This window comes from Mytilus trossulus, chromosome 8 (assembly GCF_036588685.1).
Source record: "Mytilus trossulus isolate FHL-02 chromosome 8, PNRI_Mtr1.1.1.hap1, whole genome shotgun sequence".
Classification (NCBI taxonomy): Eukaryota; Metazoa; Mollusca; class Bivalvia; order Mytilida; family Mytilidae; genus Mytilus; species Mytilus trossulus.
This window is the reverse complement of record NC_086380.1, coordinates 4242974-4269722: the sequence shown is the minus strand read 5'-3', so window position 1 is coordinate 4269722 and position 26749 is coordinate 4242974. Positions and strand designations below refer to the sequence as shown.

Sequence of the window (26749 nt, the reverse complement as noted above, 5' to 3'; positions counted from 1 at the left end):
TTACTTTATTTGAGGTTCTTATCTTTACCAAGCAAAAGAGTTCATCTAAGATTTTGGTAAGTTGAGTGTTTTTCTATCGTTTGTACTGCGCAGTTCAAGTCAACATGTGTCTGTTTATTTTTCTTTTTTTCTTCCTTTTGTCCTTGTGTTACATGTATGATAGTTGTCTGCAATTTTTCTATTAATGTTTGAATTGTTAGCATATTATTTCTATTTTTTTATGACATTCATCGACAACCTAGATATACTGTTCCTAGCTCATAAGTCGGATTAATATTTTTTGAGTGAGCAAGTAACTGCTAACTCAATATGTGAACACCGCTCAAAAGTGCTTTACCTTGTTGCACAGTAAAGAACAAAGAAACAGTAAACAATCATAAGTCGAAAAGAAAACCAAAAAATAACTCGGCAAACAACTGTTTTTTACACAACAGAATCAAACTAAGGACTTATCAAAACTAATCCGATCAAAAACTGAGAGTGATCTCAGTTGCTCTAGAAAAGTTCGAATATCTAGCTTGAACTATATGGCGCCGTTGTAATGCTGATGGTAAATATTAACTTGAAGGTTTAATACGGTGACGTCACAACCGAGGATTGGGTTGTGGCTATACAGAACAATAATATAATAATAACTTTGATATAAAATCAGAAGTATAATTGCTTGCTTCGTATAAGGACAGATGGCAGCGAGGTTGGAGTTGGGTTTTTTTTGGTGTGTCTTTTTTTTTTTTTTTTTGCTTTTGCAGTTAAGTCGATATTTTATGTAAATATATCAATAGAAAAGTCAAGGTAAACATATAAATAATTTATTATTTGATAAAAAAGAAAAAACAATCATCAATTTCACCCGTTTTACAGTAATCACAAGCAACATAAATCAACGTATATAATATCATAAGCTAACAAATATCTTAATATAGTGTATCTGTTAAATGGAATACAACAACATATTATTTCTTCAGTAATTTTGATATATATCAGGTACAGTGAAACCTGACTTAACCGAATCCTGCAGAAACCGAAAACCTGTATAAACCGAACAATTTATTAATAAAGCACCGTAATATCAAATTGTATGCGTTGTGAACCTGATAAAACCGAATATCGGCCAAAACCGAACAAAACCTCAAGTCCCTTAATGGTTCGGTTTAAACAGGTTTCACTGTACATCCAGATGAGTATTACTGTCAGATAAATATGATAATGATCAATACTGTATATATTGTAAGAAACATGCTACCAGCTTTCTGGAACACATATGCAATAATGAACACTGGATTTTTAAAAAAATGCCCATTCATGCATACAAAAAAGCCTAATCAGTGGTTTCATACATGTACATGTACGCTCTTAATTCGATTCTTGTAAAATCATCAGTGTTCACTTTCACATATATGTTCTCGAAATCATGTTTTGGTTTTGAAATATTGTAGTACTATGTATTAAAAATGTATGTCTAGACATCATATAGTACTATCGACTTATTAAAATAGAAATGTGAAATTAACATCAAAATTCATTTAAATTGTGATCAATTCAGATTAAATCACATAAAAAAATGTTAAAGCTTTATCTCCGAAAAAATATTTCGGTGCGTATCCTGAATAACTAACAGCACTCTTTAAACATTTACCTTCTCCAGTTTCTATCAATCTCAATTAGCACATAAACGTAAGGTTACTTCATTTTTCTTTCAGACATGCCGTGTGTGTACAATATGGAAATGTCCGATGTGATCTGATAAAATTATTAATTGCGTGTAATTATTCTTATATCATCGTAACCTAATTAATACATATCAAATTATGATTACTGTCTTCCAAGAATACCGGAAACAGTCGTATATCAAGACTGTTTATTTAGCCTCTAACTGCGTATCAAGTGATAATATCAATACCACAGAGTCTGGTAGCAAAATAAATCCCGTTTGATAATTATAGTCTAGGAGTTTTAAATGTATATTTAACTAGGCTAAAGCCACACTCATAATATGTTTCATTCTAAAAGTACATTTTAAAAAATGCTGATAATGCTTTAAATCAGCCACTAAAAAAAATCAATTATTCTCAAATTCAAAGTTTTGAAGTCTTCGAACAGTTGTAAAAGCAAAAAAACGTATTGCGTTTCCAAATCGTTTACACTAAACGGATTCAATTTTACAAAATTCAATACAAATTACATTTACGATCAACCATTATATTTGATTATAAAACACTCTGAGATCCAACATGAGAATGAGTCAATGAATTCTTTCTTTTCAAAATACAGTAAAATTACTCTTTCTGTAATAATACCCTCTAAAACAATAATGAGTGATTCTATGATAATGAACAAACAAATCTTAAAAATGGCTTCTATTTACACTGAAAACTTGTTTATTAATTAATTTCTTATTGAACAGCAAGTGTCTATATCGTCCAGCTCCTTGAAATTGCCTGTTAAGAATGTGATGCATTCTGGGAAATATTTTTAAAAAGCATTACCAAACCGTTGTGATTGGTTAAAAACACCCGAAAGCAAAAGAAAAGTAATTCTTCCAATGGAAGAAACTCCTTTACATCTAAGGGTACTACAAAGTAATGAAATTATACCCATGAAAGGGTTTACTTTCTGAAACGGCGAATTATTTATAAAACAAGCTGATTTGAATTTTAAACAGATCGTTATAAAAATATTAAAGGATGACATTTAAATGATGAGCTTAATACAGTCTTTCCGAATTTAATGAATTATACTAAACTGTTAAATATTGTGGGTTGTTTGGTGTTGTTTTTTGGTGTTTTGTTTTACTTTAAAGCCATTTTTAAGACCTGCACGTTAAACTTTCTATAGCAATATTTTTTGTCGTTTCGTTCAATATTTCACAAAAAAAATCCTTTGGTATGATTAACAAACAGCATAACAAATAGTGTATGTCAAACGGTTTTTCAATATCTTAATGTGTTAAAAATAAAATAATTTCCAACTAATTAAGGGACAGTCAGTGATTGTCTTTGAAAATCTACAAATATATCTTAAACTAGTGCATGTTCTCACATTTTCTGTCTGCTTATCCTATAATTCAGTAACAATTTGTCGAGGATCGTGCTGTATCATGTGCAAAGTTAACTTTTTAGTCGTTCATCTTTTTGTGTCTAATTTTAAAACAGAATGTTGATGGACTGCTGTCTCTATAAAATGTTCAATGTCAAAATAAGATATTGGGCGTCACAGAGTTAAATTATTACAGTACCGTTTGAATAAATCGTGTTTACAAATTTATATGCTATAGAAAGTTAACAAAAATCAATGATTCAATGATGGACGAACAATCGCTTGTAAAATAGATGATGTAAAAAAGTATAAAAATAATAATTGAATATCAAATTAGATCATGTTAGATATGTAGATAATACATTGGTCAACAATTTGATTGTTTTACATAATTGATATTAAACAAATACACAAAAAACACCTTTGATATTAAAAATGGAATAATGTTGGCTTTTCTTCCTGGAATTACATCTTTGTACATGTTATATCAAAATTACTGTGAATCTTTTACTTGACAATTTTCGCATGAGCGGGCGTGGGTTTCGTATTTACGTATAAACTAGGTGATATAGTATTTTAGTTTTTTTAACGGATAAGCCAAACACTAATAAAAATTGCTCAGCATTCAATTTGTTTTTTTTATCAATACCGCAATATTTATAAGACGTCTTAAAAGATATCAATAAACATGATTTAAGAAATCGTCGAAGCCACACTTAAAAAATCATAAAAGCCATGCTTAAATGTGTAAATGCGTTGAAGCCACATAATCATTAAAAACAAACAGTGACAAATACTGGTTTAATACATTATCATGTGATTTTTTCAATGTGGCTTTGCAGATTCAAAGCGTTATTACGCTTATCAAATTATACAGCCCTAGACTGAAAATGTCCTTTCATTTTGCATTAGGATAATTTGTAATATTGTATTTCTACAACCATTAACTTTATAATAATTCAAACAACTGTGCCATTTCAAAATATGAAAAGTATGTTAACATGTACAACGTTGCTAAACAAATCCCTCGTAAAAGGAAACAAAATTATGTGGGCACATTTCTTCCTGTTCGAGAGGACTTTGTGACAAAAACAATATGCATTCGTGATGAAAATGATGAACAATCACAACACTGGGAAAGGCACACATAGGTTTGCATCAGGATTACTTATTTTGATTTATAATTGCGTTCTTAATACAGAATTTTCATTACAGTCTAGAGTATATACGGCAGAGAATTTGACTGTGAAACGGACTTTGACAAAATAATGCTAGTGGCCATTGAAATAATTAATAATAAAGGTTGATAAATTGATTTGCATGTGCTTGTTTAACGTCAAATGAAAAATAAAGTAAGGACAAGGGACTATTAGTAAAATAAATGCGATTGACTAGAATTTCATAAATAAATTAGTATCTTATACAATTACATGCGATTTTGCGTTTGCTCCTTCTCGCTTATAAGAGAAGTCAGAGTTGTGTTTGTAGCAGACAAATGTAATGGTTTCTCAAGAATTATATCCGATTCCGTACTGCCTTGTCTGATGATACCATCTCTTAACATGGTACACGTGCTCCCTCGCCTAGACTCGTTAAATTCTTGTCGGCGTTGTAGTTTTAAAGCAAACTTGAGTTCTTGTCTTGCTGATTTGTTCCTGAACACATACACAAGTGGATTTATTGCACAACTAGACATGGCTAGTAAAATAGACACAGTTTCGATTTCCGCTGGAATGTTTTTTGGATTATTTAGCACTGATTCAAGTATGATAATGATAAAATATGGCAACCAACATATAACAAAAGTAAAAACAACAAGAAAACTGGTCAATGCAGTTTTCCATTCGTCACGTTTCCATAACAACGGAAGTGTTCTGGAACTAGAACTACGACGTCGAAGCAAAATAGGCATATTACATGACCTTGACATGCCACAATAACGTCTGCGGTCGTCTTTCAAGGGCACCTGCGACAAATCTTCAATCAGATTGGATGGTATAACACTGTTGCGTCTTGTTCTTTCGCTATTGTTTCTTGCAGCTCTAAATATTATAATATAACCCCATAAGATAACTATTAATGGTAATGCAAACGACACAGAAACAAGAAACAAAGTGTAAAATTTGTCCCATTTCGAAGGCGTTGCCCATAGCACAGTGCACGATGCTTTGTCTGATTGAAAAACATATTCGTTCCATCCGAACAGTGGTGGAGATGACAAAACGACAGCAACTATCCAAACAGAAATCGTCATTAGCAAAGCTCGTTTTCTAGTTATTTTCATAGTATAATGTAAAGGCGTTGCTACAGCGCAATACCGATCGATTGAAATTGCCACTAATGTTAAAGTACTTGCTGCAAATATAGTGTTCATAATAAATCCTGTAGCTTTGCACCAAATATATCCAAACATCCAAACTTCTGCAATCATAGTCACAAACATGAAAGGCATGATTACAATGGTATTTAGTGAATTACAGATTGTTAAATTCAAAATAAATCGGTTTGAAATTGTCAACAATGCGGGTTTCTTACAAAACACCAAAAATACTAAAATGTTCCCGATAACACTTGCCAGGAATATGAAAATAAGAAATAATGCAACGATTGCTGTTTTTACCATGTTCAAAGTTTCAGTCTCACTCTCATAACAAATCGTTTCTCCATGTTCATTTATCGTTGTCAAAGTACAATTACTTATATTTTCCATCTTCATTTTATTTAATTCCACAATCTATTCCTTCTTGATACATACAATTTATATAATCAGCGTGTAAACTTCTCATGATCAGCATCAACTATGATTAAGCGCATGTATTTCTCCTCCACTGCGAAGCTTCTTAATAAATATTTCCTAATGATTTCCTGCAGTCTAGTTCAGACACTGATGAACAATGCAGCATAATTCAACTAATTTAATTCAATAATATATTATGCGTCCCATACAGAGTAATGTCCCCTACCGAGTATAAGTAATTATTAATACCCCGTCAGCTGGTTCCAGGAAGTAACGTTAGCCAATATTGACAATAATCCAAACATCTATGTCAACCTACAACAAATAAAGAATAATTAGTAAATTCATGCTAATAATTACTAATTAGGAGATGAAGTTACATAAAAGTGGACTCATAATTAATTTAGTTACGCATTGTGGGTTAAAAGGAAATTACTTGTAACTACTGAAGCTTCAATGCAATTTTGTAATATAATTATATCTACTAAGCATCTTTAATTAATGAAGCCCTAGATATAAAAACTGCGATGTCACACAGTACTGCTGAAACATATGTACTAAGTTGACCGTAACCTTATATCATCACATCAAGTTCTTGTATCAATTTTAGAATTGAATTTTTTTCTCTATCATTTAAGCGATATGCAAACAAGGACTATGACATTTATTTTAAATTTCAATTTACAATTTTAGGAAAAGTTTTGTCTGTATATGTAGTAAAATTTTACTTGCAGTTTCAAAATGTGAAATATAATAATCATATTCAAAATATTGCAATTAAAAGCTGCGTTTTTATGGATATTTTCACCCCAAGTCTCCTTTTTCAGAAGCATATTAACTCATTTTCACGTACAATGCATTGAATTGCGCTCGTGCATACAAAGTCCTCGTTATAAATATAATAATGTTTCGCGCAGGTATTTTTCATAAATCACATATATCTACAGGTTAAAATTTCTTTCTACCAGACGTATAGTCTTAGTTGAAGTTTAGAGTTTTGTTGCTGTTCATTCGAAACACAAATACGTTACGAACCTCATAAATTTCACCTTGCCGCTCCTTTATTTTCTAAGAGACATATGCCCACGTTAAAACAAATTATAGAAGTTTCTTTAGAATAAATCAATTATAAGTAATTATCACGATGATTGTCTTAAGTGAGATATACGTTCTGTACTGTAACCATTATTGGAAAAACTTATGATCTAGGACAAGTTGACATAATTTGATAAAACTAGAACGAATCTTTTAAGACTCTGGTTTTTTTTTTTACAAAACTACCTTCAGAACTAAAGCCACCAAAAATTATTTTATTCGGAGGGACAATGAGAAATAGCTTTCACAAATTTCGTCATCGTCGGCATCTTCAACATACGATTAAGCCTGTTAATTAGACATCTATATATTTGTCAAATGAACAATTGACAAAGATATAATTTATAAATTTATAAATATCTAAACAACTTTAATTATGTCTCAAATTCTCTTACAAAAAAAATCAAAAGAACCTATTCTTAAGGTGGTACCTAACACTACAGGGAAATAACTCTGTAAATTCAGTTAAACGTTTTAATTACGTTGTGTTGTATAAGAAATATTAAGCTTCTCAATGATCAAAACTGATGGTCGTCAAAGTGCTATATTACCAGTGAATTTTTTCTGACAAAACGGTTGGTTCAAAATTTTTGAAACTTTTAAATTTTTGTAAAAGGGTCAAAGTAAGTACTTTGGCAAAATTTTATAAAAATTAAACGAGCCAAATTATTTTAGTGAAAGTGTTGGGTACCACCTTAAGGGCTTTCACTTAATTATTTTGTTCATAACTAGGTACATGTTAACCAGACTACACACACGAAGAAAATTGCTTACATTTTTTGGTGAAGTTTCATCCTTAAAGTTTGTACATTATATGCTCATGCAGACAAATAGTGTATCCTTGTCTATGTAATACTTGTATATGTAATAAAGTCATTCGTTTTTGTAAGATACTATATATATGTATGCATCACCTTGTATTTCTCATATTGGCCAATATACTAACGAGATGATCCATGTATTTGCTGAACAATTATATTCTTTTATTACCAGTTAATCACATCCTATAAACCAATTAGCTTGATGAAGGTTAACAATAGAAACACTCATTGCTTTGATTCCGATGCCAAATATTTCTATTCGTCTACCTAGCAGCATGCTTTTGTCAGTACTTTATATTTGTCAGTACTTTATTTTTGTATATATGGATCATCTTTTCGTCTACCTAGCAGCATGCTTTTGTCAGTACTTTATATTTGTCAGTACTTTATTTTTGTATATATGGATCATCTTTTCGTCTACCTAGCAGCATGCTTTTGTCAGTACTTTATATTTGTCAGTACTTTATTTTTGTATATATGGATCATCTTTTCGTCTACCTAGCAGCATGCTTTTGTCAGTACTTTATATTTGTCAGTACTTTATTTTTGTATATAGAGATCATCTATTCGTCTACCTAGCAGCATGCTTTTGTCAGTACTTTATATTTGTCAGTACTTTATTTTTGTATATATGGATCATCTTTTCGTCTACCTAGCAGCATGCTTTTATTTCTTTGACGATTTGGCTGTACTTTATTTTTGTATATAGAGATCATCTTTTCGTCTACCTAGCAGCATGCTTTTATTTCTTTGACGATTTGGCTGTACTTTATTTTTGTATATAGAGATCATCTATTCGTCTACCTAGCAGCATGCTTTTATTTCCTTGACGATTTGGCTGTACTTTATTTTTGTATATAGAGATCATCTTTTCGTCTACCTAGCAGCATGCTTTTATTTCTTTGACGATTTGGCTGTACTTTATTTTTGTATATAGAGATCATCTATTCGTCTACCTAGCAGCATGCTTTTATTTCCTTGACGATTTGGCTGTACTTTATTTTTGTATATAGAGATCATCTTTTCGTCTACCTAGCAGCATGCTTTTATTTCTTTGACGATTTGGCTGTACTTTATTTTTGTATATAGAGATCATCTTTTCGTCTACCTAGCAGCATGCTTTTATTTCCTTGACGATTTGGCTGTACTTTATTTTTGTATATATGGATCATCTTTTCGTCTACCTAGCAGCATGCTTTTATTTCCTTGACGATTTGGCTGTACTTTATTTTTGTATATAGAGATCATCTATTCGTCTACCTAGCGGGATGTATATCTTTGTTTGACGATTTGTCAGTACTTTATTTTTGTATATAGAGATCATCTTTTCGTCTACCTAGCGGGATGTATATCTTTCTTTGACGATTTGGCTGTACTTTATTTTTGTATATATGGATCATCTTTTCGTCTACCTAGCGGGATGTATATCTTTGTTTGACGATTTGGCTGTACTTTATTTTGTATATATGGATCATCTTTTCGTCTACCTAGCGGGATGTATATCTTTGTTTGACGATTTGGCTGTACTTTATTTTGTATATATGGATCATGTTTTCGTCTACCTAGCGGGATGTATATCTTTACTTGACATTTAATTTAAGTTATTTGTATTGCTTTCTACCTATGTGCTAGACGAACTTTACATCTTAAAATACAAGTACATTTTCTAAACGTCAGATGATACCAATAGCGCTGGCGCAATCAAGCATCATAAGTCCACAGATATCAAGCTACGATATAAGAAATAGTTCCACCAACTGGTTTAGTGAAAAAATGCCAAATGTCATGATTATTCAGGACGAGACCAAGTTAAAGAAGAAATCATAAATCGTAGAAGTAGGTTCTTAAAACAGCATCGACCGTTTTTTCCAAGCCAAATGTCAACTGGTTTATTGTTCAATTTCCGGCTTATGATGATGTAAACATGCTATATCAATTATTTCTTTATCTTTCCTCTCTTACTTAATACAGTTGCTGCTAAACTATGGTCATCAGGGTTTATTATGTAATTCATCAATTTACATTGAATATTACTTGTATTTGAATAGTTATTTGAATAAGAGAATCATTGTTGACTTTGGACTAGACGTGCAAAACAATTTCATTTAACAGTTATAAATGTTAAAGGTTTGGCGCCAAAACAACTGGTTCAGCCCACCATTTTCTCGTCATAGGAGTCTCGACCAAGTCACGTTGCTGTCACTGACATTTATTTCATAAAATCGTGTTTAAGTAAAACACGAATTCGAAACCACTTCTTTAATATTTATTAGTCGATACATTTCAATGGACTTGAGTCGATTTTTTTCATCCATTTTTATATTATACCATAACCTTTTTTACAGCCTGAATTTTCCAGAATAACATGTTTATTGCTTTCGGAAAGATATATCGTGGGTAGATGCTTTTAAGTAAGGAAAACATTAAACATTAACGAAGTAAAGTCTGATGATATAGCACATTTCCAGAAATATTTCCAGACTGATTAATCTGAAGAATTTGGTGTCATTCATCTATTTACTTGAAAGAACAGAATATATATATAGCTAATATTCTTTTTTAAATAAATAATTCATCGAACGATTAAAAATAACATTTGTTTCATTTCTTCATACACTGGAACATTATTATATGACAATCTCAAACAGAATACAGAAGGGCTCTACAGATAAAGTAGTACGCATGGATGGGGTGTAGTCGTCACTGAAAACTGTTGAAACAAAACAATGCATGAAAATGTATATAAGGAATACAAGCAAGATTAGGAACGTAATCGATATCTAGCCTAAAAATTGGATAAACCACGTGCTAGGGGAAATTTTAGACTAATTCATCTACATTGAGGAGGAAGCTCTTCCCCTTTGTTGAAGTGTTGACTTTGAGACATGAATCAGCATTGCAGGCTTTTATAGCTGACTATGCGGTATGGACTTTTCTCATTGTTGAAGGCCGTACGGAGACCTATAGTTGTTTTAAATGTCTGTGTCATTTTGGTCTTTTGTGGATAGTTGTCTCATTGGCAATCATACCAAATCTTCTTTTTTATATTTGTTATATTGCTTATGATTTTACTGGGTTGCGAAATTTATACCCCATGTCCCTCCTTTTACAGAACAATCTGTCAATTCAATTTAACAATTATCAACATGCTAAAATTACCAGGTATCAGGTATCAGAATTAAACATTTCAATCTGAACTTTAGTGAACCTTATTTTAAGGCATAAGCAAATCGGATTTCAATATATAGTTTTTTGGACAGCTACATATTCCGAGTGATCTGACTGCACTTAGGCAGCAACCATTTGATTTTCGGGGGGGGGGGGGGGGGGGGAGTTTGTTTCCAGTTTGTGAAGGAAAAAAATGTTTTTGATCCTGAGAAAAAAAAATTGCTTGTTTCACCCTCAGCTGCCACTATACGTGATGCTAAACTGATTGAAAGAAAAAAATCCATAGCCCTCCCCCCCCCCCCCTCCCCCCGAAAATCAAATGGTTGCTGCCATAGTTGCAAGACAACTGGTTTACACAGTCGGTTTTTGAATAATATAACTTTACTCTAACCTAGTTTCACCAATCAATAGTGATCCCCGCATTCTAACACAATTAGTTTTTAATCCATTTGGCTTAGTCAAAATGGAAATGCCTTGAAGGAAAATATTATCGACCCAAACCGGTTAATGTACGTTGCTTGGTTTGGATTTGATTTTTTTTTGTATTTTTTTTTTTTTTTTTTAGTTGTTGGGGAAGAGATATTGTTTTGTTTTTCGTTTGAATAAAGAAAAATGGGCCTACCATGATTGTCCTTTAACATCCCTTTTTATGTTAATTGAAACATTTATTTCAAGTCTTTACAAAGGAACAGGGAGGCATACTTATCTTTTTTTTAGCAAACAACTTCACCGAACTCACTTTTTTTTTTAATTTAAAAGAGAACATTACATCTTCTAATTAGAACAGTATGATATTACTCCTATATTAATAATTCAATAAACAGCTGCTACACGATAAAGCGCTGTTTTATTCTTCTTTTTTTTTTAAAGTTAATTCGTCCGTTCATTTGACACAATTTAAGCAACATCAGCAAAATGCAAATAGTCACTATAATCAAGGGTGGGAGATTGAGGAATAAGATAGTATGTTATGTAGTAAAATACTAAATACCAGCAGTTTTATTGGCCTGATCATATGCATACATGTATAGAACAATCAATACTAATTCATGTTTTAAAGTTGTTAGGGAAATACATGGAAACTATAGCTAGCTTTAATCAATGATAACGTCGACTTAATGTAAACTATCAATATTTAATGAGATCGAATAAAATAGATATCAGACATAGGTTCCCATGACCGAGCCATTCATGTCAGGACGGAGTCACCTAAATGATGGCTTGATAATATCCTATTCATTGATAGATTGTCGGATAAACGTTCTGTGTCAACTATAACATTGCTTAACTGTACAAAGATCTTAAGTGTTTTCATTCAAATGGTGCATCAGTGCCTCGGTGCATTTTATTTTCTCTATGAATAAAATACCACGTGGAACTAAGAGTCAATGATACCAAATCCAACGCAAAACAAACAAGAGATCTCATCAGATTCAAAGAAATTAATACAATATATCAAGACATAAAGCGACTCTATTCTAAATAGGTTGTAAATAAATTATACAAAACTATTTCAGAGTTCTACCTTCAACACAAAAATCAAATCAACTGACAAAAGACAATCACCTACAAAAAAGAACTGTTCTCTTCATATAATAACTCTATTATAAACAGCATAACAGTAATACAACATAACGTTTCAAACGAATGCTCATACATACATGTACGGGAAGCAAACTCAATGTTATCTATACTAAAGCATGTCTTAATACACTCTGATATCGGTGGAGGCATTTCAGAATAAGTACATTAGTTTAATTTATAGCATGTATTTCATGATGAAATATTGGACCCTTTGCAATATTACTTAGCGTAAAAAAAACTTTTGACCTGTTTAGAACTTTTGTGATATATTGGCCAAGAAAATTTACATGTAACAACAGTGTGTTAGAATAGTTTATTCCAATTAACCAGGAGCTTGAAATTCATTGCTATTTGCTAATAGCCTATCTTTCACATTTTCAGTCCGTTTAAACAGGCCTTATATATCGAGAGATGATACCTTTATAAAGATATTAAACCAGAACAACTTATATTTTATATATATGAATCATGCAAAACTATATAAAGGTATAAAATCATGACAATTTATTAGTATAAATCATGCAAAAGTATTTAAATACTAATTTTAACGGCAGAAATACTGTGAAGTAACCACATGAAAGTTAATGGCTGTATCTCCTATTATATAACTTACATTATGCATTAACGGCGCTTATATACAGCTATAATGCTCGATCAATAGCGTTTTCTATTCAGAAATTCAGAGATATAAAAAAAATACACGGTTATTTTTCTGCGACCTATGAATAATTTAGTGCTATGTTGATATCGCTGTTACAGACAGCATACAAGCTCTAATAATAGTGACAATGATATATTATGTGTCAATTATATATATATAAAGCAGATATTACATTTCTGGGTGACTAAAGGATGATATATTATGCTGCTTTCGATAGCAAATTAAAAAAAAATGTATTACAAGATAAAATATAAATGAGATCATTACAGCAAGGGGAAACTTTCAAAACAGATTCCAAATTAAAAAAAAAACAACGAAAAGGAATTAGCAGTAAAATTGTTTATCTCATTGAACCAAAAAAATTGTTTATACCTTTGAATTTTTTTTATAACATTATATATAAAGTACTACATTGTATCATACTTTGAGTCTTAGTAGCTCGGATGAATAGCAACATTTATTTCAGTGCGTTCCGTTCTTTATACAATAATTGCATCATATTGGAGATTTCAGTCTGGTTGTTCTCAAATTAAATTACAGAGGTCAATATGTTCTGGAACCATAGAAGTTACTGAAAATCTAATAACAAATATCTCCTGGGGGGCACCTGTCATTTCTGGAACTCTTATGAATGTCAATAACCTCAAAAGACCTTAATCAAATTAGACGTTCGATTGACCTGCATCCGTTAACGATCTTAATTCTATTGTTCTACCTATAGGTTTGTGATGATGAAAGCATTTAAATGAAAAAGTTTAAATTCAATTCAATTTCGAGTTGAGTTCGTTCTTTAAAAAGTAAAACTGTGTTAAAACTCCATTTGTTTTGTAATTGCTTCCATGATTCCATGCAATAAAACATTTATTTTTAATTTGATTGGGGAAAAAAAATCTTCAATATTGGAAAACGTATTAAATAGGCCAAGCAATAAGTTGAAGAAGTGTGTTTCGTCTCGTTGATTTGTAAACATAAAATAGGTTTTTAATATTGTTGGATTAACGCGGAATACCATCAATCTTAAAATCATCTAGGAACTATTATGTATTGATTTTGTCACCTTCCTTTTACTTTATGAGAAAAAAAAGTCCATGTTAACATTGCATTATGTACGTGAGAGTGATTGTTTCTAAGCTAAATAAATGTTTTTCATATATATGAACTACAAATGACCCCAATTCGTCATGAGTTTTCAAACTATTGACGTCAGATTATTGTTCTCTTTTAATCTCGGAATGTGTTTTTTTATTATTTAGTAGATCTTAGTACTGTTTTGACAGATGACGAATACAAATTTATGCATCAAAGGAGTATGATGAAAGTAATGCATCATCTTTCTATATTCACACATAACTTTTACTTGTTACTCGTTTCAATGGCGTACCTCAAATCATTTGATTTTTTTGTAATCTTGTAGGAAGCTAGAGAATTCACATTCGGTTGCTTCGTGTTTACCTTGACTAATTGTTTATGTTTGATAACTGCCAAGTGACAAATACTTCATGCATATTAAGGGCAATAAAAGAGAGGAACGATACCAATCGGATATTTATGTCGAATACAACTGACAATTCAATGGTAAAATAAAACAAAAACCACCAAATAAAAGATGTACAGCTGAACATAAAACACAACATCGAAAATTAAAGTCTGAGCAGGAAAAAAACACTGCAAAAACAGTCAGGATTACTCTCATGGGCTCCGGAGGGGTGTACATATCCTGCACTACATGTGATGATATACACATGCTGTAATTCGATATGTCTTTATATTGGTTTGAATGTATCATGAATGTTTAACAAAATACAAATTCCAATCTTCAATCTGTTTTCTTATACACTCCAGCATATTCTAATCGAAATGACAATGTCAAAATCAAAACAAGATTGTGTTTACAGGTAAAATTGTTCTTAATCCCCACCTGCAGCTTTTCCTTTGTGGCAAACGAAGGAAGACTGTATGGTTTCAGGTATTTTTCGGAATATTATTTTTTTCAAATACCTTCTTTATCAATCGTTCTGAATATGCATGAAATATTCACCACTTGAGGTTAAGCAAAAACAATCAATACATGTCTTAATGCAATCATAAACAATGACCCATAATTCGATTTCAAATTTTAAATATTCCACCTTATTGCAATTCATAGTCCTATATATCTAAATTGTATTCTATCAAAGTTTTGTTCTACAAATGTTCGTCGAATAATGTGTCCTTTTTACAACTTCATCGCATATTATGGTCCCCCTTTGCCTTTATCATCCTCTGCAATATTTCACTCGATCGCTCACTCGTCTAAAAAGGTTAATTTTGCCCTTTGCGATATCAATGTGCAGCACACTCGATGATATATCAAATCAGCAGTAGTATTTCCGTAATGAAATATAAATGGATAGTCATAACTGGTCAAAAGTCTACACCGCCACTAAGAGTCAGATTTTAAATGATCATATAATCCAGGAGAAGCAAATGGAAATAATCAGACAGCACCATAATAAAAACTTCTATTTCTTGTGAGATTGTAAGGATTATGACAGTCTCGATCCGAAACGTTTCATTACATTACAAGCACGTTTATATGAATGTAATCATTTTTGGTTTGAAACAATTCATGAAAGCCAAGGCTCCGTGTTGAAGGCCGTACATTGACCTATAAAGGTTTTCTTTTTTTTAAATTGTTTTTTGGATGGAGAGTTGTCTCCATGGCACGCACCCCGCATCTTCCTATATCTACATGTATGAGAGTTTTAAATTAAATGCTACCTGCGTTGTATAATTGTAAATTGAATATAGTTCATTTGCATTTGGTACATAACAAATTTACAGTTAATTCATTTGCATAAATGTTATCATTTATAAAAATTAGGCTTATATTGTGCAATGGTTTAAATTGGTAAATATTACCACTTATAACAAAAATAATTCTATTGAAAACCCTAATTTAAATTCTTACCTTCCAATTCAATGAACTAGCATATCCCTGATATGTATAATTCTAAAATCCTTTCTCTAGTGAATCCAACATCTCCACTACAAATGAATTATAGTAAAACTGATTACAACTTTCAGTTATATTGACAAGGTCTAGATTATGCGGCAGTAGTTATAGATTTTCTTTACTTCATCAGCTGATAGGCTGTGATTCGACATTAACGAACGCATCAGTCGATTAGAAAACAACAAGGGTGCGTAGTAATTTCTTCTAAGAAAGTCAGTATCTTTAAGATGGTATTTATCACTATGCTGATGACAGTTATTATGTTTTTAACATTAATTCCAGTTACATGCTCTCATATTAATATCATATTATTAAAACAGCTTATACAATTCATGGAATTTTTTAAACATATTGAAATCAACATTTTGTTTTAAATAATTGTATACAAAATCTCGTTGGATGTTGTTAGCAAATAATAAGCTTTATATCAGTATCATTATTATAAAAGTCATACCCTCTTAAACAATTGATTGGACTTTGAAAGACGTTTTTCAGATCCATACTTTTATTTAGAAATACACACCAATACCCGGTTGGACGTTGACGGCAATACACATCTATGTATTCACATTTTTTTTATCTATACACTAAACGGTCCTCGAGCTTGATGTTTTTTAAGGACACTTGCTCATGTGGAAGAGAGCTCGAGGGTATTGACTTCTTTGTGTATTGTGAATACAAGAAATAGAGAACACAACAAACTAACGTGCATTTTATTCATATAGATTATGTGCTCGCAGCTGAAAAACAAGTGTTTAAATGGAATTCGGACAGAAGTATAGATCTGAAGAGATTGGCAGATGCGGATTTAGGTGGGAAAGAGGTGGGTAAGGGTAATAGTTGGATGCTTATATAGGGAATCACTAAAGCTTGACCGGAGCGGGACCCCTCTTCAACAGTCAGTAGGCCCCACTTATGAAAATGTCTGGATCCGCCACTGGTTGGTTTATTGATAACGACAAAAGAGAATGACACGATCCCCCTTCAACGTAAAAAAAGCCCGGGAAACAATTGAAATGTAGGTTACCCGGATGTTCAAAAGCGAGGAAGTCAGTCATACGGGTGAATTCAAGAAAATTAAAATACAAGTCATACTTACAAGTTTTCTATCCATGTATGCAAGTGTTAGCATGGTTAGACAAACCTCATATATGTTTATTGTAAAAGCATTGCAAAAACGAGTACTTTTATGAATACATCATATTAACTGCACGCGATTCCCCATTTAAAATTTAATTTTGCTCCATAAGAATTTTACTTAAAAAATAAATGTAACTATAAAGCTATATTTGAATCATTTAACGATAAAAGTCAAATAAGTTGTTTTGTCTTAAAATGACAATATTTTAAAATCCATATGCTATTTCATGTTGCGTAATCTGTTAATGGGATTAAATTAGATGACTCAGGTGATTTTAGTTTTAATTTGTCATATATACAGTACATATAGGCCTAGTTATAATTAGCAATTACGTCATCATAAGATATCACGAAAAAGCTCTCCATTTTCTTTTGTTGTTGTCAGGTGCAAGTTTTAGACAAATGTAATAGAACTATTACTACATTATGATATCCTAGAAAGAAACTAGCATTATTGTTTTAATGTCATTTGTCTAATATATACTGGTCTGTGTCTGAAACAATATGATGAACAAAAAATGAACACGTTCTCCAACAAAAGCTGGGGTGGTGTTCTCGAAGCTATCTTAGGATTAGGACGTGTCCTAAGTCTATCTAATGACAAGTCTTTGTCCTAAGTCGTGTTCTCGAAGCTCTCTTAACTTCTGATATATCTCATTTTTCGTCCTAACTTTAGGACACCCAACAAGGTGTCTTAAGAGCATCCTATCTTCATCCTAGTGTAATATAGTTTGGATTTCGCTTTTTGCTCATTATTTCACGTGAAAATGAACATGAAATGAAACGCACCATCGGTTATTAACTCGTATATAAAGAAAAGGTGCATGATTTTAAACTTTGAACTTCGTGTTTCACGATACGATTATACTAAAAATTTAATTCTCTTTTCAAAACAAATTGTTTTCCAGTTTAAATAACAATCTATTTTTTTATATAATTACATTGGTAATTATGCAATTTATTCTGTACATGTTATTATAAAATTCGTTAACGATTTTATTAAATATTTTCGTCATTAATTACATATTTTATCAACAAATATCTTTAACGATTTAGAATTTCGACTTAGGATATGTTTAGGACGTCCTAACATAAGATTCGTCTGAGATAGCTTCGAGACACAACTTAAGAGTGTCCTAAGTTGATCTTAAGTCCGTCCTAAAATTGGTCTTATCTATGACTTAGGACGAATCTTAGGATACTTTCGAGAACACCACCCCAGGTGTTTACACTAAACTTATATACCTTTGACATGTAGTCTTGATATACTTTTAATAAAGAGGCGAAAGATACCCGATATACATACATGACATTTAAATCAATAAACTCGACGATAAACTGACAAATCCAGGGCTAAACAAGAAAAAAAAACGTTTTATAAATAAAACACACTACAGAAAACCGAGGATTAAGCAACACTAACCGCACCAAACACTGGGGTTGATCTCAGGTTCTCTGGGTGGGTATGTAGATCCTGCTCTACATGTTGTACCTGACGTGTTGCTTATATGTTAGTACATGCTTTCAAGCTAGTTGCCTACTATATGTACACATTTATTTGATATGTTACTTGTTATTTAATCGAAGTTATCATTTTTTAATTGACAGTTTTCAATTTTAGATTTGATCAAAATTAATATGAATGTCCAAGGATGTTTTGTTTTACGAAACTTCATATCAAAAGTGGCAGGCGTAAAGGGAATATCTACGGAGAACTGCTATGTCTTTATCTATAGACATGCAATTTAGAAGCCCCCCGGAAAACAAAATTTGACACAGTTCATAACTGCAAATCTCCCTATTTGTTTTAACAAATAACAATAACATAAATATGATAAAGGTATAAAAAAAAATGTGGCAGATATGCACATGTAAAATTTTTTTGTTTATGAAGTTATACTTATGATATAAAATTGGTGGCTCGCTCACAGTGGGCTAACGGTATGTTAAAATAGTGCTAACAATCTCATGTTATAGCGTTAGCAAGACGTTAGATTATATATTAAAAAAAAATTATACCGGTTGCAAACATGCAATATTTTCTCCAGTTAATCTTGTATGCATGTTGTAAGTTGTGAGATTGAAAGAAAACATAGTACAACAATAGTTATATATATAGTATAGGGGGAGGGTTGAGATCTCACAAACATGTTTAACCCCGCCGCATTTTTGCGCCTGTCCCAAGTCAGGAGCCTCTGGCCTTTGTTAGTCTTGTATTATTTTTATATTAGTTTCTTGTGTACAATTTGGAAATTAGTATGGCGTTCATTATCACTGAACTAGTATATATTTGTTTAGGGGCCAGCTGAAGGACGCCTACGGGTGTGGGAATTTCTCGCTACATTGAAGACCTGTTGGTGACCTTCTGCTGTTGTTTTTTATTTGGTCGGGTTGTTGTCTCTTTGACCCATTCCCCATTTCCATTCTCAATAGTATTCTAAATTTAGATAGATTTCCAAATGCAAATACACTCACAATTCCGGAATGATAGAATACATGTAGTCTGGAGAGGATAGAATACATGTAGTCTGGAGAGGATAGAATACATGTAGTCTGGAGAGGATAGAATACATGTAGTCTGGAGAGGATAGAATACATGAAGTCTGGAGATGATAGAATACCTGTAGTCTGGAGAGGATAGAATACCTGTAGTCTGGAGAGGATAGAAGACATGTAGTCTGGAGATGATAGAATACCTGTAGTCTGGAGATGATAGAATACATGTAGTCTGGAGATGATAGAATACATGTAGTCTGGAGATGATAGAATACATGAAGTCTGGAGATGATAGAATACCTGTAGTCTGGAGAGGATAGAATACCTGTAGTCTGGAGAGGATAGAATACCTGTAGTCTGGAGAGGATAGAATACATGTAGTCTGGAGAGGATAGAATACATGTAGTCTGGAGATGTTAATCATAAATCAATGAGGCTATATCTTATTCTAAAACAAAAGAAAATTATACATAGTTGGAAATCTATTTTTACAGGCTACGCAGGAACATTTCAAGGGGTAAACCAAAAGATTTTTAAAAAATTTACATGAAAAATTTATAAAAACATGAATATCATGCATACAACAATTGAAGAACCAAGAATAGTATTGAGAATAGACATTGGGTATGTGTCAAAGAGACAACAACCCGACCATAGAACAGTCAACAGCAGATGGTCACCAATAGGTCTTCAATGCAACGAGAAACTCCCGCACCCGGAATAATATGTTTTTAAAATTAATGTATATCATAGGTATATAGATTGTACAAATCAACTGCCATACAGAGAACTACTATTTTCTAAAACTTCTTTCCGATGGATTATCGTTTAAAAGACTAAATTAATTCCAGATATCAAATATCAAAACAGAAAAAGAGTAAAAATATTACATTTTCCATGTTTTCAAACTATCTTTTACATACTGAGCATGGTTCTGTAGCTTACCCCATACATACATGTATATAGGTCATTTTATATATACTAAGTCCTCTAATACAATGAAAATATATAAATATGACCACGAGGTTTTGTTACCTGAATTGATTTAAGCAGATTACTTGAGCTCTTAAATATTTTTACCAAAAACGTGTTATAAGTATACATTTATAAAAGTTTTAACACCGCAATCATAGAAACAAATATGTATTTGAGTATTACATGTATGTTAAAAGGATATTATGGCTACACAGGTTCGAAGTAAGACACGTGTGAAATTGACGGAGAGCAATGAGAAATCCCTTTTCCCCATGATAATGGCCCTAAGGAAACTTTTAAATAACCCCTTATTCATGTTTTTAATCCATGCATTGAAGGTCTGTCTACGAAATGACTTCCGCAGAAAAAGAATAAAAGAAACTTCATAATTTTTGCAATATGTTTCTACATGTATTAATCATAACCAGCCCTTTGAGAAAATGCACGAATAGTATGTGTGCTCAATGTTCGAGTAGAGACAAATTTCATAAAGATAGCTTACTGTCTTGAAAATGACAAAAAAGTTAAACACTATTGTGACAGAGACTCAAAAATGTTGATGACAAACATGTGTATGTTCCGGACCATATGAGTATTTGGACCATACGCGTATGGTCATGACCATATGGGTATAAACTCATATGGTCCGACCATACGCGTATGGTCCGACCGTAGGCGTATGGTCGGAGTAATTAACAGGTTTACTTCTAGTTGTCGCGTCATTAAAAAGACACTACCAAAGGTAATTTTATTATAGATCTATAAAAAAATATATAACAAGATTAACAAAATAAAATAAGCAGTTTCACACAGTAAATTTCATCACTAGTCAAAACTACAGTAAAAACATTTTTTTTTTCATTTTTCGATATGTTATTACGAGTGAATGGCAAAACGTCAACCTGGTAAGATGACTTCCCAAAATATCTTAATGAACTCTGATACACAAGAAATCAATTGTTTTACTATAAACTGACAAAAAAGTCGACAGGATGAAGAGTCTAATAATTTGCTTAATTTTGAAACTTTATATAATTAGCATGTATTTAGCAGTGCAATATTCCGAATTTTTATACTAATACGTGTTTGGTTGTTAAAAATTAATGATGCAACCGGCAAGGACCCGAGTTTAATTTTCTAAGTTGTCTGGTGATATGATGCACTTCAGCCTTATTACGATATTGGAGATCTAGAGCTTTTTAAAAAACATCGTAGACAAATTGGAATGACCAAGGACCCAAGAAAAGCTATGGTACCGTATGGAAGTAAATGTCACCCTACGCATACAAGCAAGAATACCATTAGCGATGAAAAGTAGCTTTGGCATAACTATTTAATGCTATTTGAATTGTAAATAATACAATTGCATGTAGAAATCATTGTTTTATATAAAGTTTTCTAATGCATATTATTGAAAAACAAATACCTATATGGTCCAAAAACTCATATGGTCCGGCCCGTTAATAACCAAACGAGTATCATACTCATATGGTCCGACCATACGCGCACGGTCGGACCATACGCGTATGGTCAAACCATATGAGTATACGCATATGGTCATGACCATACGCGTATGGTCCAAATACTCATATGGTCCGGAACATGTACATGTTACCTTTCTTGTTATTAGGTTCCTATGTGGCATTTGATGCCCATCATAATAAGAATTGGTCGACATTTTCATATTTAGTACCACACATACCATACGCGTACATCTTCGTAACACAAACACATGTTTGCAAAACGTATCTACAATAGATGTTTGCATTTAGTCTGAGATAGCTCTTATGTATGACGGCCTTTTGTCATACTGGCTATACCCACAACCCAAGCCAGTCCTCATAGCAATACTGGTTAGCTCATGTTATACATGCATTCTTTTGTTTGTCTTCTTTTTTTCTCTCTTCTATACAGTATGTAAAAAGACAACTTATTTTAGAGGACAGAAAAGGTGGTTTAAAGTTGTGTTGTTGTTTTAACACAAAATGGAAAAGATTCTAAAGGTCAATGGCTTGATTCGTCCAAAAATAAAACTTATATGATTACCTCACTTGTATTCTTATATATATGAAGATAGATACAAAACAAATATAAACGATTTCCATCTATGTCCGTCTTCTAAAAATTAAAATTAAATGATAATAAATCGCCATTTCTGGGGTGTAAACTGTATATAAATCGTAGTTGGGTTACACCATAGTTATAATTCATTAAACAAACATGTAGATCTTTAAATCCTGTAACTTTTTAATCTTAAAATAGAATGAAGTTGTGAAGTTAAACTACTTATGCCGCATAAACTACTTTAAAATAATCAGTTCCGTATGTGCGAAAAATTAATGGATTACACTTTTGTATATATATCTTTATTCTGACAAACCTTCGTCAATACAATGGTATACAGAAATTGTCCTAAATTTCCAAAATCGATTGAATTAAACCATGTTATTTTTAAATATCAGCATTTAGAAAGTTCATACCTCTCACTTGAATGACAATCTCATAACATTCCATTATATTACAACTTGTACGAAAGACTGTACAATTCATAATTTGTACAAAATTTAACTTTTTGTTTTTGTAATTTTTTCATTAATAATATTCAGTAACAAATAAAGACTAACTTTTCACAGCTTAAAAATTCTAAATCTCCTTGATGGTCAATACTTGTGCTTTACATATAGAAGATTATTAACACATTGTGTTCTAAACCTAACACTTACAAAAATGTAGGTCTTATACAACTTTTAAGATTTCATTAAACGGTCGTTTACATTCTTAGTCTACTTCACAAACAATCTCTCGGTGTCCTAATTTAAATTTTAGACCGGTCAGTGTTGACCTCAAATGTGTGTCAATTTAAAAAAAAATCAAATTCAAGTTCGCTCATTTTCAAATCATTACAATTTTGTCAAGATAATTACATTACCTTTTTAATTGACAATTATATTTCCTTTTTTTTTTTATTATTTCGAGTGATCGGTGTAATCTTAAATAAATTAAATTCAATTCAATTCTTTATTTACACTCAGACACAAACTATGTGTTACATGAGGACAAATTACAAATCAAATACAACAAATGACAGAATTAAACATAACATAATATTAAAATTCTTTTAACTCATTGTTATTAAAAAGTATTCATTGCTCAATTGTAATTTCCTCTCACTTGCAAATTCTCTCTGCTCTCTGCTCTATGTTTTATGTATGAAGAATCTTTTAACCACTTTTTTTTAAATTATTTTTCACTACAGATAAATTTCTTTGGAAACTGTCATTGTTTTAAAATTATAACAAAGTAATATATCAGATGGCATAAACATGATAAAAGACGAATATTGATTTTTAGGACACAAGCATGTACAGTATAAGTGATATGATAGAATATTCATTGAAATACTATTTTATTAGAACCTAAATATATATGTTTACGAAAGAAAAGAAAAAAGAAAGAGAAAATTGAAAAATATATCCTTTTCAAAATAATTTATTCCTTATTGATAAGTGCAGAGCTTGTATCATAGATGTAATATATACCCATTTATGCTGGTTTACATGATGTCACTTTTTGTGTAACTTCTTTAAGTCTCAATTATCTTCGTATGAAACATATTATAACGTCAAGTTCGCTGACCGAGACCGCGTGCCCATACTGGACTGAGGGTCAATATGGGGAGCATTCTTTTCTGTATTTTATATTTTCTCATGCCAATTTTCTCTCTTCTTTTTTTAGTTTTGCTAATTTTTCTCTGCTTTTTATTTGTTTATCTAAATTGTTTCTATTCTTGTCTTTTTTTCTCCTATATTCGTTTTTTTTTGACAATTTTTCAATATTTCGTCAACCCATCAAGGCCCCGCTGATTTGATATATATAGCTATAGCTATAAGATCAAATATTTAAATTACCACATGGTAAAATATGAATTATTTAATGCCCAAAAAGGCGCAAGCCAGGGCCGACCGTGCAAGGGCTGTATAGCCAGTCAAGGTCGTTAAAAACTTCCATTTGTTGTCAAATTTTAGGACATTTGACATGTTTTCCTTTAAATTAATGCCTTCAAGGTCTGAAGAAAACACGTTACAAAAATACAAAATTCTAACAGTGTAGCATACACTAAGTCGTTGAACACTTCTTAAATATTTCGCCTTTAAGAAAGAATAAAAAAAATATTCATCATAAACTTTTCAATTATTTTTCTTATTAACATTTCTTTAAGTATTGATGGCATTTTGATACACAGATTTATTTCTGATGTACACTCAATTACATTCACTTTTCAAGAGGTCAGCTGGTGACTCATAATAAAATATAATGTTAATATGATGCACGGCTTTTACATTGTATTTGCAATATATCATCGGGATAGTGTTGTCTAATCATATGAATATAATACAATAAAAATTCCTTAACCACAAAATTCCAATGCAGCTGAATCAATAGTACAAAAAAAAAACAAGAATATAAAACAATGACTTACCGATCAGGGACAATGATGAGAAGGAAAATACACACTATCTTAATCACTGGTTCTGGAAATGTGCAATCGATCGGTTATTTTAGACCGCCTGTTGCTATTTTTAGCAAATCGCTACACATAAATACATCACGGTAGACGATGTAACACCAGATTTAGCTTAGCTGTTACTATTTTTAGCGCATTTTCTTGGCCTTTGTTAACCCGCTATTGTTACTTTAATGATTTTGCACTGATTTTAACCGGATGAATTTTAAAGTGAATCGGTGCCCCCTACAGGCAATGACAGAAGTCTGCATTGTTGTAAATAATTATGTGAATAAAATGAGATTTTAAAAGGTGATAGTAGAATTTTAAATGTTAAAGACGTTAAACTGTGTTTAATGAATACATATCAAGCCATTTTGTTAGCTATTATATTTTTATATGTTAAATGTCAAAAATATCATGTTTGATAGCATTTTTTTTTAATAATGACTAATAACAGAAGTCTATTACTAAACTAGACAGTATAAGACATATAATGAAATAGATTAAATAAATAATTGCAATTAATAAATTTCTGGTTGGCAAAGGTTACATTTTGTCCCAGCAAAATCTTTTTAACTTCATGAATCCGGAATCATTTAACCTCTTGGTGGAATGTCTGGCTGGGGATCCTTCATTTACTTCATTTATATTCAAATTTATATCTGACATTTTTCTATGTTCCCTATCCTCTTATTTAAAAAAGACTGAGTAATTGCAATTAATCGATTTCTGATCGCAATTAATCGCTTTCTGATTGGCCAAATTGAAATGTTGTCGTCAGGGAATGTTTTAACGACATGCAATCGGAATTAACTAACTTTTCATAGGAGGTTCTTGGAGGAGATCATTTATTATCTTATTATATAATAAGTTTATTTTTCTTCGTTTCCCTATTCTATAATTGAAATAGACTATAGGTAATCACATTTGATCGATTTCTGATTTGCAAAAGTTGAATTTTGTCGTCAGGAAATCTTTTGACTTTATCCAACGGAATTATTTAATTAAATTTTGGCCGGTGGGTCAAAGGGGACGACCTGAATGAAGGTGCTTCGTTTCTATATGATGTACTTCTATTAGGAATAATCTGTGTTTTCTGATCCCAAGAAGATTTGCATTATAACGTATACGTTTGCACACATTATAGTTTTAAGGAAACTAAGACAGAGACAGAGGCGGATTTAGAGTGTTTTTCAAGCCCCCACCTCTTTCTGAGAAAAACTAGGTAGATCATATACGTCCATTATCAGTGTACTAGTATATGTATATTTTAAGGGGCCAACTGAAGGACGCCTACGGGTGAGAGAGTTTCTCGCTACATTGAAAATCCATTGGTGGCCCTCGCCTGTTGTCTGCTCATTGGTCGGGTTGTTGTCACTTTGACAGATTTACCATTTCCTTTCTCAATTGTATTAGTAGGGAATCACTGAAGCATGACTGAAGCCGGCCTTTTCTTGGGCAGTCAGTGGGCCCCCCTTGTGAACATTTCTTGAGCTGTAAGGTACCAACTTCCTCTGCCAAAGATAACATTATA

The 26749-nt window shown here is 31.8% G+C and overlaps 1 protein-coding gene across 2 annotated transcripts; it reads right to left on the bottom strand.

Moving 5' to 3' along the window:
• Positions 1–1481: 1481 nt before the first annotated feature.
• LOC134728149 (G-protein coupled receptor 161-like) lies at positions 1482–25387 on the bottom strand. Of its 2 annotated transcripts, XM_063592618.1 has the most exons (3): positions 25189–25387; positions 16053–16129; positions 1482–6088 (listed from the first exon to the last, which is right to left on the bottom strand). In XM_063592618.1, exon 3 carries the CDS (start codon positions 5750–5752, stop codon positions 4463–4465), a length of 1290 nt encoding a protein of 429 aa, XP_063448688.1. In that variant the 5' UTR covers positions 5753–6088; positions 16053–16129; positions 25189–25387; the 3' UTR covers positions 1482–4462. The 2 variants fall into 2 exon arrangements, with proteins under 2 accessions (XP_063448688.1, XP_063448689.1); XM_063592619.1 differs by lacking the exon at positions 16053–16129.
• Positions 25388–26749: the final 1362 nt, after the last annotated feature.